Consider the following 13505-nt stretch of genomic DNA (forward strand, 5'->3'; position numbering starts at 1 on the left):
GCAGAATAAAGAAAAGATGTTTACTATAAACAACAGTAAACCATCTTATTATTCTAAAGAGGCACTTCAGAGTAAGACAAAGGGGCCTTGAAGATTGTGTTTATGGAACAACACACACACACACACACACACACAAACACACACACCCCACACATTCTCTGTTCTCTTTTTTATTTGGGAATATTTACTCCCAAAGTAAATGAAACATTTTTAAATTCAGATGACAAATAGAAAAACCCAAATATGCACAAAGTAAACAGATCCTGCTCTCTTGTCCCTTCAAGAGCTGCATCTCACCCCAGTTTTTCTTCTCCTTATAACCTTATCTAGATTCCCAGTTGAGGGAACCGATGACCTAATTCCTCTCAGTTCTAATGCAACACAGGAGCAAGTTCCAAATATCTATGCTGGTCTTGCTGGGACAGCAGAATCCCAGGGGTAGTTATCCTCCTCCAGAGGTAATCCTGTGATCAGTGCTAACACCACATGCCAGCCCTTGTATCAGCTTGTTGGAGAAGCATCTTTACTTCCCGCCAAACAGTGACCTAGATACCATCTCACACCCGTTAGAATGGTGATCATTAAAAAGTCAGGAAACAACAAATGCTGGAGAGGATGTGGAGAAATAGGAATGCTTTTCTTAGTGGGAATATAAATTACTTCAACCATTGTGGAAGATAGTGTGGCGATTCCTCAGGGATCTAGCACCGAAATACCATTTGACCCAGCAATCCCATTACTGGGTATATACCCAAAGGATTATAAATCGTTCTACTATAAAGACACATGCAGACGTATGTTTATTGCAGCACTGTTCACAATAGCAAATATTTGGTATCAACCCAAATGCCCATCAATGACAGACTGGATAAAGAAAATCTGGCACATATGCACCATGGAATACTATGCAGCCATTAAAAAGGAAGAGTTCATGTCCTTTGCAGGGACATGGATGAAGCTGGAAACCATCATTCTCAGCAAACTAACACAGGAACAGAAAACCAAATGCCCATCAATGACAGACTGGATAAAGAAAATCTGGCACATATGCACCATGGAATACTATGCAGCCATTAAAAAGGAAGAGTGCATGTCCTTTGCAGGGACATGGATGAAGCTGGAAACCATCATTCTCAGCAAACTAACACAGGAACAGAAAATCAGACACCATATGTTCTCACTCATAAGTGGGAGTTGAACAATGAGAACATATGGACACAAGGAGGGAAACATCACACACCATGACTTGTCAGGGGCTGGGGGGCTAGAGCAGGGATAGCATTAGGAGGAATACCTAATGTAGATGAAGGGTTGATGGGTGTAGCAAACCACCATGGCATGTGTATACCTGTGTAACAAACTTCCACGTTCCACACAGGTATCCCAGAACTTAAAGTATAATACAAAAAAAAATAGTATAATCCAGTTTACATTTTCAAGGTCAAAGTGGGTACAATGCTATCTATCTTGGGCTAAGACGAGAAAAGGAAAAATGCTTGCTTTAAATCTTAGAAGTCTGGTTTTTTTTTGTTTGTTTTTTTTGTTTTTTTGTTTTTCCCCCATGTTTTGTACCCCATCTTCTTGGTCCTTCTAGATATATTTAAGTCTCACATAGGACTTGTTGTCTTTTCTACATTATCTCAAAATTTTAGCTCTTATCCTCATGATATGTGGCCATTTTGCTCAACTTTTATATTGAATGATTAGCAAAGCAGATCCTTTTATGTTCTCAATTTAACAAACAATGAAACACCAAACTAGGAATTTATTGCGATTCCTCAAACTGACATCATTCACTGATCAAAATAAAATGCATCCATAATATCTTAGAAAATTTACATGCCCTACTCTTAAAAAAAAAAAAAGCAAACTATTTTTAACCTTCAACGTGACATGCATTTGTTTTTAACTGTCTCAGTTTTATATAACCATATACTCAAGGTCTTTATCATTCAAGGTACAGGAAGGTTGTGCGTTTAATCTTTAGCATGGTTGTAGGAGATATGATTCACAGAGTAGAAAATAGATAAAAATAAGCATGCAGCCAGCATGGTGCCAAATCATCAGAACTCGCCATCTTATCAACAAATGGAAGTCATTCTTCTTTATTTCTTGAGCAAAGCAGTTTCATATAAGATAAATAGCTTTCAGTCAGAATAGCCTAACATGCAATATGCATCTTTTTGACATGTATATTCTAATACTACTCTAAACCGTAAGATTAAAATAAGAAAAATCTCAGGGTAGTGTGTTGACAAGAAGCACTGGTTGAATCTGTATTTTTTTTTTCCATTTTTCATCTCCCAGAATTTGGCTGTGTGTATGTTTGTACCTTACGGGCTGTCATTAAGTAATCAACTTCTAGTGACCTTCATGTATCATTTTCTAAAGTTTTATGCAGGGGAATAACTTCTGGGACATATCCTTTTTATATCAAATATATATCAAATATCAAAAACCATTTAATGCTTTGGAGACACTATGTTTTGTTTTCAGAGACCAGGATATGGGCAGAACATGTTTCTAATAGATGTAAGAGACTGAATTATGGATTTGTGAGCTTGAAAAAGCCACTTAGCTACTGGATTTTCATCTTCTCATCTTGCAACGGAAGAATTTTGTGTCAGGTGTTTCTTTTTTTTTTTTAATTACACCAGCTCTATAAATAATTTTACCGTCTATGAATAATTGTTCTTTTGTTAGCATAGAAAGGAGACAGGTGATGAGTGAGGTGGAATGAAAAAATTAAGGGATGCAAGCCTTTGGCACTGAACCCATCTTCCCTCTATGGGTCCCTGGGGACGCTGGTCATTGCTGAAAGTGCTGCTTGCCCAGGTTCCCAGCCCCTTCTCTCCACAAACCCTGTTGACAGGCAGCCATGGTAGCCTCTCATCTTTCACTTTCTGATATAGAAAACTGAACTAAAGCCCTAGAGACAATTGGTGAAGTAGCAGAAAACTTCAATTTTCAAATATTCATTGCTCTCCTATTGGCCAATTTGCACATGTGGAGGAGTTTATAGCAGACTCCCTTTGATTCAGTCTCCATCTCTGCACTCATCTAGCTGTTTGACTTCTTTGAAATTCATCTCCCAATTTTTTCCTCATCTGTAAATTGAGTAAAATACCTAGATGTGTGCTATTATGGAAGAAAAGCAATTATTTACAACCGTTCAAAAAATACTCTTCTCCTCCCTGTACTTCATGGCCAAATCATCTTGGAGAATATTGGTGATGACACTGGACATTGTCCATAATAAAACTCTATAGAATCTATTTCTAAGCCAAACATTGTTTAGTGAGGATCCATGTCTTAAAATGACAAGATGTGAAGGACACTGACTCCTTTGCCTGAAAGAACTTACTATATCTGTTTATACTGATCAGTTTTGTCTTGACTTGAAATATTGATTAAATTGGCTACTTTCTGAAGTTTGAACTTTGTCTGCCTCTGTGACCACATCTCCCTCTCTTTTCCATCTCCCAGCCCCACACTTCAAAGAAAGCATGTGATAACCTAAGCCTGATGATAAAATCAGTCCTGCTGATGTCAAATTAGTTATGTCTGTGAAAGCTCTTGGAAAAGGATGATAAGAATAAAGTAAAAAACAATTTCTTAAAAAGTAAACTACTTTTCACTAGATAAGAAGCCAGTGTATAGGAAACATGTGCTCTGCCTCAATTTTGTGGGACTTATGAGAGACAGTATAGAATAACCCACAAAAGGACAATCAGGAGGTCTGGTCCCTAAAGAATGCTTTCCTCCCTCCTCACTCTCCATCTGGGCTGTTACTTGTAGTGTTAGAAAGTATAACATAGCAGCACCTACACTGGGTTGGAATCCCAACTCTACACTTCACTAAGGGAGTGTTTTTAGACAAGTTACTTACTGTCTCAATTTCTCATCATAAAAATGAGGGCGGTACTGTCTAAGTCAAAGATCTGGGGTAAGTACTCAAGAGAATAATCAGGAAAGACCCTGGCCCAGAGTCTTGCTCAGAGCACACATGTTTTAAAAAATGTAGTTAATAATTTCTAGTATTATTTTGACTACCGGGTGTGGTGGCTCATGCTTGTAATGCCAGCACTTTTGGGAGGCCGAGGTGGGAGGATCACTTGAGGTCAAAAGTTCGAGACCAGGCTGGCCAATATGGTGAAACCCCATCTCCACTAAAAATACAAAAATTAGCCGGGTGTGGTGGCATGCCTATAATCTCAGCTACTTGGAGGCTGAGGCATGAGAATCGCTTGAACCCTGGAGGCGGAGGTTGTAATGAGCTGAGATCATGCCACTGCACTCCAACCTGGACAGCGGATTTAGACACCATCTCAAAAACTAATAATATTAATACTAATAATTATTTCTAGTAGTTGTATTTTTTGATAGAGAAGGCTGGATTTGATCATCTAAGTTCCTTTTCATCTTTAAAGTTAGACTTTCCCCATTTGGTTGCTCACAAAATACTCCTTGTGGAGTCCGGCGCACCCTAAACTCAGTGTTTGGGGACCTGACCAGATTTGGTAGGAAAGGCAATCTGGATGGATAATTATAAAAAATGAAAGCTATTCTATCGTTACAAGCCTGGTTGGTGTAGACAGTGTTCTGTAAATCTCCATGATCATTTCATCTTCAGTTAATACTTACAAATACAGAGAACCATCTCATACAATAAAAGTGAGTGCGGAATATTTTTGCAAGCTATTAGAACATTTTGAAAGAGTACTATAAACATGTACAAGATGTGACTATGTGGTAATGAAATGAATTTTCCTGTGTGGCATGAAGGCTCATTATCTTAAAGCCATGCTCTGCGCTGTTTTACAGAAGCCATGTGTGACTTTTCTCACTAATGGCTTATGCTGTTCCTAAATACTTGTCTCTAACTCCCTCAGTCTTTGGGAATGCAGACATCCACTTGCATGTAAATTAATACCTTTGCAGAATGGAAATGAGGTAGCCAGAAAAGTCCTTTCATTTCTTGAGTCCAATAAGGAAATAAGTTCCTTTTCCTAATTATATATTTGACCATAGTTATTGTTTTCAAACGTACATGGAAATACTCATTTTATGGGAAAGCATGCTTTCATGATCTCAGTAAATAAAACGGGGGCTTTGTTTCTCATGATTATACTATTTACACTAAACTGTGATTATCAGCTGGGGAGAAGAGTAGGTGTGCACACTTACTTTCTTCTTCGAGGAAGTTTTCAGCGGCTGATAGTAACCTTCTTCTGTCGTCTGGGTTTTCAATATTTAATTCAATGAGGTGACTCTCTTTTATATCCTTTAAATCTTCTAGAGTCTCATAACCATTGAGCAAAAGTGTTGAGGTATATTCCTGTGGGACAAAAAATATAATGCAAATTAGATTCAAATATTTTATTTCTAGTTCTCTTTAGATTTAAAGAAAGTATAGAGATGCATATAGGAACCAAAGGTGCCAATACAACTTTCGCTTAACTTCACTTGTATTCGTTTTTGACATATGAACTCCAGGGCTCTTCAATGGTTGTGTTGTGTAATTCTCGCCTTTTGGAAGGCCAAATGTAAAGAGGAATTAATTACCTTAAGCTATACAATTCCAAATCATGGATCAATTAAATAGTTGGATCATGCATCCCATTTGGAAATTTTTCACTTCTCAACTAACTGAATTGGCAGAACTAGCATTGCTTTAAGTCTGTCAATAAAATGCCTCTAGCAGAGTAGCCTGCTACAGTTATATTTCAGAATCTACATCTCTTCTTGTTTTCATGATTGCAAAAGCATCTGCTCTCAAAATGTTCTTGGGGTAGGTTAAAAAATGAGTTTGAAACAGATGTAATTCTGTACAAAAAAGTGGGTGTAGTATTTTGGTTGAAAGGCATTATATAAACCAAAGGAATTCAAGACTTTCTACTTAATTGAAAACTTTTACTAAGCATAGAAGCACTGTAGTTGGGGCAAGAATTGTTTTCTCAGCATGTATATTTTGTTCATCATTGGAATCAATATATATTAGTTTAAAATACATAGGTTTCTGATTTCAAAGTCTATATGTTATTGTGAAACTTCTTTTTTTTTTTTTTTTTTTTTTTTTTTTTGAGACGGAGTCTCCCTTTGTCGCCCAGGCTGGAGTGCAGTGGTGCGATCTCGGCTCACTGCAAGCTCCGCCTCCGGGTTCACGCCATTCTCCTGCCTCAGCCTCCGAGTAGCTGGGACTACAGGCGCCGCCACCACGCCCGGCTAATTTTTTGTATTTTTAGTAGAGACGGGGTTTCACCGTGTTAGCCAGGATGGTCTTGATCTCCTGACCTCGTGATCCGCCTGCCTCGGCCTCCCAAAGTGCTGGGATTACAGGCGTGAGCCACCGCAACCGGCCTATTTTGAAACTTCTATCCTCTCGAACAAAATAAAAATATTAAATGAAGTTGAGTGCTTTTTCAACTTCCTCAGATTCCTCCCTCATTTTACTTGATCTAATTTCAATATCCTTATTTTAATTACTAAAATAGAATAAGAGGAAGTCTAAAAGTTTTAAGTAATCAGGAAGAACTTATGACTAGCCCTTTTTAACAAAAAAAAAAAAAAAAAAAAAGGGAAGAAAAGCATGAAGAGTGACAATTCTTTCTTTAGAAAAGTATATTCTTAGCACTGAATTAGAATAAAGAAACACAAATTCCTGTTCTGACATATAACCATTTAACTGCGGGTTCTTGGGGAAGTCATTTCAGTCTCTTAGACTTTGGTTTTCTCACAGGTCACAGAACAAACAAGATGGCAGAGGCAAGGCGCTAACCCGTACATTCTCATAGGAATATCCCATTTGAGGTGCACCAATAGTAATCTAAGAAGGCTTAGATACTGTGTGTACAGACAGGAATATAACTAGATAATTCAGAAAAAAACAATTAAGAAAAGTGTAATTGACTATTGTCTTGATGAATTTTGAAAACTATCGAAGTACTTCTCAGTTAATTTTAGAAATGGATTGCAAAACTGTAAATTGATTGATACTAGATGTATTATATGTACACACCATTTAACAAGGTAGATATTTCAAAAGATATTTGGTAATATAACAAGAAAATAATAATTGGGTTATAAATACAGACAACACAGTTTCCTTAACACAATCATTATGGGGCTTGATGATCACCGTTTCCCTCAAATTATTTTAAAAATAATTATATTCAGTTATCTTCTCTCAACTTGATTTTGACCTCTGCTTTGTAGAAAATACATTTCTCTTTTCATTTTTCCTTTCACTTTTTTAGACTTACTTTATTCCTTATATTCTCTTTACCATTCTCATTTAGACATTTTATTAGGGCCTTTTATTCTCCTAGATATTTTTCATTGTTCATTGCATTTTCTCAACGTTCATCTCTATTGTCACTGCTAAATACTATTAAGGTATAGTCCAAGGGATATTAGATCAAGACTTGTCCTTGCATAAAAACATGTCATAAAGGAGAAATAAGAGCTCTTCTAGGAAAACAGGCTTTCCTTTGCTTCTAAGTCTTGTAACACAAATACTGATCCACTCCCTTCAATTTTTCCATTTACATGCCGCCAAAAGCAAACAGGACATAGATTTGCTCACCTGAAGATGAATCCTCTCTAGGAACTCCTGCAGAGTCTTGGATTTTTCATTGTTACTCCTTCGGTTTGCCTTTATTTTCTTGGGGGCTGCTTCCTCTTCTGAGATGACATCCACATAAATGAATTTGAAGTTTCCCACTTTATTGTTCAACATTCCCGTCCACATCCCCATTGGTGTTTTGCAGATAATGTCTATGATGTCTCCTTTCTAAGGACGAAGAAATCCATAAACATTAGGTTTCAGAGAACTATAGTGCTATAAAAATTGGTAGAAAGAATGAAATCATAGAAAACTAGGATAATGAGGACATTATGCTAAAGCGGTTCAGATATAACAGAAACAAATCTAAACATTCACTTCTTTCAAAAATTCAGGCTGGTGGCATGGTGGGTCATGCTTATAATCCCAGCACTTTGGTAGGCCAAGGCGGGAGGATTGCTTGAGGCCAGGAGTTTGAGACTAGCCTGGGTGACAAAGTGAGATCCCATCTCCACAGTTTTTTTTTTCTTTTAATTAGCCTGGCATGGTAGCATGTATCTGTAGATTGAGGTAGGAGGAGTTCAAGGCTACAGTGAGCTGTAATCATGTCACTGCACTCCAGCCTGGGCAACACAGTGAGATCCCATCTTAAAAAAAAAACTCAAAGAAGTTATGTACTAGTTACAATGAAGAAAACTTCAACATTCTTGACAAAAAGCTCTCACATAGTTTGATGACTTGTTTCTGTTTCTGTTATTGTATCAATTTATCAACTTATCACTGTAGAGCGCAGTGTAATTTACAAAACACTTTTGCCTACTCTAAGTTATTTTTGCTCACAACACACCTCTTAGATACATAAAGGGGGTATCATCATTATTAATTTAAATATTACAGAAAAAGAAACAGAGATATTAAATGACTTCTGAAGAGCTTGCAGGAAGTTAATGGCAGAACCAGAACTCAAGTCCAAGTTATCTGAACTAAAAAATGATGCTCTTTTTATTTATACTGTCAAAGTAATATATATATAACAAAGCTCAAATTATCATTCCTGGAAGTGCTCCCCAGCTGGGGAAGGAGATGAAAGAGAAGTCTGTTACTCTATGTATTTCTAGTGTATCTGAAAAATTTATCTACGGTATAAAATAAACCCATTTCAAGAATTTCATCCACCTAAAATAAAGAAATTTTGCAGAATGCACATAAAAGTATGTGTACACTAAGGATAAATTATGCTACTTAATTCCTTTTAAGGTATTCATGCTCTCCTCTTATTAAGAAGAGATAGCACTTAGATTGAGCTCACAGCAAAGTTTAGATTGAAGTGTGAATGAATCATATTAGTATGGACAAACCAATTGGTGTTTTTCTTTACTCACATCTAAGACCATAATTAACTATAGGCTGTCAGTTATTGGCAAGGGTAGAAAACCTCATGGGGATGTTTCTTTGTAAAGAAAAATTTATTTCTATGCAAATATGATGTCTATGTTCAAGAGTTATAGTTCCTCCTTTGAGACTTAAAACTTTCTGCCTCAGAGAGGACTTTACAGATTCTAATATTTTAGCCCCTTTTAAGTGTCTACCCTCAAACAAAGCATCAAGCCTGCTACTAAAAATACTTTTTTCTTGCTGCTCTGGGAATGTGTGTTCTTCCATCTTAAAAACAAATTTTATTTGTAATGGTATAATTCACCATGACTGAAATATCTGGTCTACCTTGTGATCATCTGTCTGTTTAGTCTTGTGAACTGTTAGACCGGGTCCTTCTGCCTTTAACAAAAGGGAATCAAATCATAGGTTGGATGGTATCAGCTAGGTAGACTGAGAAGTTCTCCTGAAGCTCTAGAAAGTTGCTAGGCATGGAAACCCTTTACTGCATCCTTCCTATTATCCTTGAAACTTGTAAATTTGCAACTTTAGCCTTTACAGGTATATACCTGCACATTCCAGGAAAGCCCACAGGTCATCAAGCAAAGACTCAATTTCATTTTGGATAAGACCCTTGATGGAAATAATAGTATTTCAATTTTCATGGGTAACTGGGGAATTCCTACTGTGTCCTATAAGAGCTCCACAAAAACTCACCTCAGGCAGCAGCAGCAGTGGTACCCTGGCATGGTATTGTAGGGAAGTTGAAAGGCTATCCTGAGTCAAACTGTGTTGTGTTTATTTCCTTCTACTGCTCTCTCCCACAATGGTTACTAGGTTATGGGTATCCTTTCCCCAAGACTTGAACTTAGACATCAGATCATTCCATATACATAACTAAGGAGCTTAGTATGGGGAACAGTGCATTTTTTATTCTCCAGTTGAGCTTACTCTGATTTAATAGCATAGAAGGGATCAAGAGAAGGGCTGAAGACTTTAAATGTTAAATAATAATATAAATACTCCATAATATATCATAATTATTAGTTAACATTGGTTTAGTGTTAACAATATAGAACATTCATACTTTATATCCTTTGACTTTTAGCACTTTGTGATACTAGAAAGGAATAATTTAACATCTATGAATTCTTTTAGCACAAAACCTTCTGTTTGTGCCATTGTAACCGACCCCTCTCCTTGAGTGTGAGCAGGATTATGAAAATGATGGATTTCACACTCATGATTATGTTACCCTTATATGATAGGGGGGACTTTGCAGATCCAATTAGGGTACTGAGTTATTTGATTTTGAATTAACTGAAAGGGAGATTATCTTGGTGGGTGTGACAAATCAGGTAGGATCCCTTAAAATAAAGATTAAAGCCTGAGTGAGCTTTTTCCTGCTCATCCTGAAAGAGCAAACTGCTGTATTGTAGAGAGGGCTCTGGCTGGTGGAATCTAGAGGCTGAGAATGGCCTCCAGTTGACATCCAGCAAGAAAATGGGGTCCTCAGTCCTACAACCACAAGGAACTGAATTCTGCCAACAGCCAGTGAACTCAGAAGAGAACCTGAGCCTCTGTTGAGATCACTGCTTGCTTAGAATTCAACTGAGCCATGCCCACAATTATGACCTATAGAAACTGAGCTAACAATACATTTGTGTTGTTTCATGCCTCTGAGTTTGAGGTAATGTGTTACACAGCAATAGAAAATGAATACAGAGGATAAGAAGAGGGAATTCAGGAGGGAATATCACTGGGAGAAAGGTCTCTGGTTACTCATAGCAACCAACTTAAAAAGTGCTAGACATTTCCGGGGCATCATGGCAGACGGGAGGCAGGACCAGGTTGCAGCTCCAACTCGAGCAGACAAAGGAGTGTGTGGACACTCACATCATGAACTTTTGCTTCAGAACGATTGCAGAAATAACTCAGGAAACCTGGGAGGACTCACAGACCCCCTGAAGGAAGTGGATTCCTCCTTCAGTAAACAGGAGACAACCCAAATACTGTGCTGGTATCCACAGTTGAGAGGCCCACAGACAGTTAACATCACAAGACTCTGTGCAGACAACCCTTAGTACCAGTCTAGAGCCTGGTAGACTTGTTGGGTGGCTAGCTGTAGAAGAGAGGTAACAATCATTACAGATCGCTCCCAGGAAGCCTCATCCATAGGAAAAGGGGGAGAGTACTACATCAAGGGAACACCCCGTGGGACAAAAGAATCTGAACAACAGCCTTCAGCCCTAGACCTTCCCTCTGACAGAGTCTACCCAAATGAGAAGGAGCCAGAACACCAACTCTGATAACATGACAAAACAAGGTTCTTTAATACCATCAAAAAGTCACACTAGCTCACCAGCAATGGACCCAAACCAAGAAGAAATCCCTGATTTACCTTAAAAAGAATTCAGGAGGTTAGTTATTAAACTAACCAGGAGGCACCAGAGAAAGGTGAAGCGCAATGTAAGGAAGTCCAAAAAATGATACAAGAAGTGAAGGGAGAAATATTCAAGGATAGATAGCATAAACAAAAAACAATCAAAACTTCAGGAAACAATGGACACACTTATAGAAATGCAAAATGCTCTGGAAAGTTCCAGCAATAGAATCGAATAAGTAGAAGAAAGAAATTCAGAGCTCGAAGGCAAGGTCTTTGAATTAATCCAAACCAACAAAGACAAAGAAAAAAGAATAAGAAAATGTGAACAAAGCCTCCAAGAAGTCTAGGATTATATTAAATGACCAAACATAAGAATAATCAGTGTTCCTGAGGAAGAAGAGAAATCTAAAAGTTGGGAAAACATACTTGAAGGAATAATCAAGGAAAACTTCCCTGGCCTTGCTAGAGATCTAGACATCCAAATACAAGAAACACGAAAAGCACCTAGGAAATTCATTGCAAAAGGATTATTGCCTAGGCACATTTTCATCAGATTATCTAAAGTTGAGACAAAGGAAAGAATCTTAAGAGCAATGAGACAAAAGGATCAGGTAACCCATAAAGGAAAACCTGTCAGATTAACAGCAGATTTCTCAGCAGAAACCCAACAAACTAGAAGGGATTGGGACCCTATCTTCAGCCTCCTCAAACAAAACAATTATTAGCTAAGAATTTTGTATCCAGCGATATCAAACTTCATATATGAAGGAAAGATACAGTATTTTTCAGACAAACAAATGTTGAGAGAATTCGTCACTACCAAGCCACTAAAAGGAGCTCTAAATCTTCAAACAAATCCTGGAAACACATCGAAACAGAACCTCTTTGAAGCATAAATCTCACAGGACCTATAAAACAAAAGTACAATTTAAAATGCACACACACACAAAATGTATGCAGGCAACAAAGAGCATGATGAATGGAATAGTACCTCACATCTCAATACTAACATTGAATTAAATAGCCTAAATTATCCACTTGAAAGTTACAGAATTGCAGAATGGATAGGATTTCACAAACCAACTATCTGCTGCCTTCAAGAGACTCATCTAACACATAAGGACTCACATGAACTTAAGGTACAGGGGTAGAAAAAGACATTTCATGCAAATGGACACCAAAAGTGAGCCGGAATAGCTATTGTCATATCAGACAAAACAAACTTTAAAGTAACAGAAGTTAAAAACGACAAAGAGGGACATTATACAATGATAAAAAGGCCTTGTCTAGCAGGAAAATATCACAATCCTAAACATGTATGCACCTAAGACTAGAGCTCCCAAATTTGAAAAACAATTACTAATAGGACTAAGCAATGAGATAGACAGCAACATACTAATAGTGGGGGGACTTCAATACTCCAATGACAGCACTAGACAGGTGATCAAGACAGAAAGTCAACAAAGAAACAATGGACTTAAATTATACCCTGGAACAAGTAGACTTAACAGATATATACAGAACATTCTGTCCAACAACCTCAGAATATACATTGTATTCAACAACACATGGAACTTTCTCTAAGATAGACCCATATGATAGGCCATAAAATGAGTCTCAATAAATATAAAACAATTTAAATTTATCAAGCACTCTTTCAGTCTACAGTGGAATAAAACTGGAAATTAACTCCAAAAAGAACCTTCAAAACCATGTAAATACATGATCCTTGGGTAAAAAATGAAATCAAGATGGAAATTAAAAAATTATTTGAACCGAACAACAATAGTGACATGACCTACCAAAACCTCTGGGACACAGCAAAGGTGGTGCTAAGAGGAAAGCTCATAGCCCTAAACACCTACATCGAAAAGTCTGAAATAGTCCAAACGGACAATCTAAGGTGACACTTCAAGGAAAGAGAGAAACAAGAACAAACCAAACTCAAAAACAGCAGAAGAAAGGAAATAACCAAGATCAGAGCAGAACTAAATAAAATTGAAACAAAAGGCCGGGCGCGGTGGCTCAAGCCTGTAATCCCAGCACTTTGGGAGGCCGAGGCGGGTGGATCACGAGGTCAGGAGATCGAGACTATCCTGGCTAACATGGTGAAACCCCATCTCTACTAAAAATACAAAAAAAACTAGCCGGGTGTGGTGGCGGGCGCCTGTAGTCCCAGCT

General features: G+C 37.6%; 1 protein-coding gene and 1 long non-coding RNA gene across 4 annotated transcripts in view; one reads left to right on the forward strand and one right to left on the reverse strand.

The window, feature by feature from the left end:
- The window catches only part of LOC105483455 (uncharacterized), a 223265-nt gene that overhangs the window by 113315 nt on the left and 96445 nt on the right, over positions 1–13505 (forward strand). The window lies entirely within an intron of this gene.
- The window catches only part of LOC105483456 (SAM domain, SH3 domain and nuclear localization signals 1), a 155062-nt gene that overhangs the window by 8249 nt on the left and 133308 nt on the right, over positions 1–13505 (reverse strand). For both annotated transcript variants that reach the window (XM_024793314.2, XM_011744357.3), the window contains 2 exons: positions 7586–7792; positions 5188–5338 (listed from right to left, as the gene is read on the reverse strand). In XM_024793314.2, coding sequence (XP_024649082.2) covers positions 5188–5338; positions 7586–7792 — 358 coding nt within the window. The remainder of the gene's footprint in view (positions 1–5187; positions 5339–7585; positions 7793–13505) is intronic.

This window comes from Macaca nemestrina, chromosome 4 (assembly GCF_043159975.1).
Source record: "Macaca nemestrina isolate mMacNem1 chromosome 4, mMacNem.hap1, whole genome shotgun sequence".
NCBI lineage: Eukaryota > Metazoa > Chordata > Mammalia > Primates > Cercopithecidae > Macaca > Macaca nemestrina.